The 2,913-nt window shown below is 36.5% G+C and overlaps 1 protein-coding gene across 1 annotated transcript in view; it reads left to right on the top strand.

Moving 5' to 3' along the window:
- Positions 1–1,886: 1,886 nt before the first annotated feature.
- LOC125035008 (dynein intermediate chain 2, ciliary-like) overlaps positions 1,887–2,913 on the top strand; it is a 3,104-nt gene continuing 2,077 nt past the window's right edge. The window contains exons 1-2 of the mRNA XM_047627053.1: positions 1,887–1,917; positions 2,461–2,689. Coding sequence (XP_047483009.1) covers positions 1,887–1,917; positions 2,461–2,689 — 260 coding nt within the window. The remainder of the gene's footprint in view (positions 1,918–2,460; positions 2,690–2,913) is intronic.

The following is a 2,913-nucleotide window of genomic DNA, read 5'->3' as shown; positions in this document are numbered from 1 at the left end:
GAACCCCGCGTGTCCAGAAAGAACTCTGCGCTCGCCTTGCAGTGTGATGTGTGTCGGCTTTCATCCTACGGTACGAAAAGGAGTTATAGAAATCTAGTGTTTTTCTGTCCTGTTCATGAAAAAAGGTATGAATGAGGAAGGAGTATCTTCAGATTGCAAGACGCGTATTTGATGCGTTTTGAATATATCTTTATTGTATTTCTGATGAAGATATGATCGAAACGCGACAGATATGTTACTTGATCTGTGGAGATATTCTTTCTCATTCATAGTTTTTTCTGCTTTTGTCACAATGAACACTGTTTATCTTATTCCTTTTTACGCTGGTATTTCATGCTGATTGAAGATATGAATTATGAGTGTGACGTTTTAGTGTCATTTCCTATATTTTAGTTGTTTTATTAGTTGCATGCTATTAATCATCGATTTTGTTATATCTGATTTCCTTCGTACTTATTACAGTGGAACTATTTACGCCTTTTTTCCCCTTTTATTATCAGCGTAATTTGATCTGCTTAGTTTTCTGTAAGATACGGATTTTTTTTTATACATAGTACTAATCACAATACAAAAAAATATTCAATTCCAAATGTCAAATACATTACATAATATAAATAGACCTTGAAACTAACGGAAGGTAGGACAGAAGGATAACGGAAGAATGAAACAGGAAAACAAACTGTACATTCCCCAGCGCGGCAGTATGCTGGCAGCAGGTTGGAGCGACGGGACCGTGGTTGTGTACAACGTAGAATCCGTAGATGCAATAAGAGCAGTTGCTTCCACGGCCATGAACGGCAAGCACATTCTTCCCGTGTGTAAGGTAAGTGCTTTTGGTACTTTGCTCTGTCTACTTGTAACAAGTAACTGGATATTCTAATTTGTATTTAACCATTTTGTTGTTGCGTAAACTACTATTTCTACTTTTGGTATTACAGCTTACTTGTTAATTGCTGCTTTTCCTTAAGATTGATTCAAGAATAAGCGATAGACACACACAGGGAAAAGATAAATTAAAAATGCAATTATAATATGATGTTAGATGTACAACGACCTTTTTCTCTATTTTGCCCTACACATATACCAGTGAACCCACTTCTTGCACCTAGTTCCGCTGATTCTCCATCATGCATTTTCCAATCCAGGTGAAGTGGGTGCATACTGACCCTGGCGAAGATCTCTCCCTCTTCTCTGTGGCCAAAGATGGTCGACTCACACAGTGGTACTTCGGCGACTCTCGGTTAAAATCCAAAGACATTTTTAGCTTCACTCAGGACTCCAAAAGTGATAAAAATTCCCTGGAAGGTGTGTAGTTGCATGAGAGAATATTTGTTGATATTCTAAAATCACTTCATTCTGCTGGATCTTGCTAGGCGGCCTGAAACACTATATGACTTATAGTGTACAAGTATTCCATTGTATTTTTCAATGTAAAGTTTATGCTTGTTTTTTTTTTTTTTTTTTTTTTTTTTTTGGGGGGGGGGGGTCATAGCAGACGGTATTCCATAGGTATTCTGTGATCATGCATGGGAGTTCCAACTGATTATGGGAGCCTAGAAGATTTAACATACATAATATGGCCCCATTTTTTTTACGCGATATGTGTATATTCTGAAACCGTTTGCAGTATTTGTAGTATTTAGTATTAAGAGTTCAGGGTCTGGGGATCACTCTTTAAATTGCAGACCATTTCTCCCGAGCCTTCACTCAGTGAGGATTCTGTAGGTTGATGGTACGGCCATGCTAAATATCACTTTTGTACATAATAGTAACAAGACATTTTGCTTTTTAGAAGATAAGATGAAATAGTCGTGGAAGAAAAGACGCGAATAAAACAGGGTTAGTATGCAACATAGGCTAAGTACTGTAGTGTGGAAATAGTGTAGATGTCGATGTGGACTTGGACCAACATGAGGGGTAAGGCAAAGGATATAAAAACAGTTTCCTTTAGTTTTAATACAGTAGGTGATATGTTTCCTTCGGATTACACACTTCAGCTCAATATGTGTGGGGAAGAGTACGTCACACGAGAAAGATGCAGGGACAGTGTTTCCGTTTTTAATAATGAGTTTGAGTGCAAATAAACAAACATGTCCAGTGAGAATATATATGCAAGTAAATGTCTTGTAACTACAGATGCTTCGTACGTGTAGTATATAGTTAAATATGGGTTTCAGAAAACGCAGACTTATTCACCAGCCATATTCTGCGTACAATTATTGTTTAAGTAGGGATATCATGCGATATGGTTATAATGATGCAAATATATTTGAAACTTCGCATTAATCTTTAAAAATGTTGTGTGTGTGATAAAACAAACCTAACAATAATACCTCACGTAACTATGAAAGAGATAATAATAACAACAGTACCAACAATTACACCTAAAACGATTAGTATCAAAGCATTATTAAGCATTACGATACTTATCACCATCATCTCCCATACCATAACACACAGGCACAGGTACGTGTATAGACTTCAGACCGGACAATGAAAGCGAGCTCCTCGTGGGAATCGACACAGGCCTGGTTATCCAGTGTTCCGTGTCCTGTTCCTCACACACTTTTATACGTTACCCAGCCCACTCTGCGCCCGTGAGAGATGTGGGATGGAACAAGTATTACTACAAGATCTTCATCTCTTGTTCCGTAGATTGGTCGGTTAAAGTCTGGCTCCAGGATAATACGTGAGTGCATAGTTCTCCCCTTCAATTTTTAATTATCCTAATAATTTTTATTTTCATTAGTATTTTGCTGTTACTACTATTGTCTTTGTTATTATCATCATCACTATTACTGTCTTTATTGTTGTTATAATCATTATCATTATCATTATCATTATCATTATCATTATCATTATCATTATTATGATTATTACTATTATTATCATTGTTATTATTATTATTATTAT

Source organism: Penaeus chinensis, chromosome 19 (genome assembly GCF_019202785.1).
Source record: "Penaeus chinensis breed Huanghai No. 1 chromosome 19, ASM1920278v2, whole genome shotgun sequence".
NCBI lineage: Eukaryota > Metazoa > Arthropoda > Malacostraca > Decapoda > Penaeidae > Penaeus > Penaeus chinensis.
Note: the sequence above shows the minus strand (reverse complement) of the source record. Positions and strands in the feature narration are given on the sequence as shown.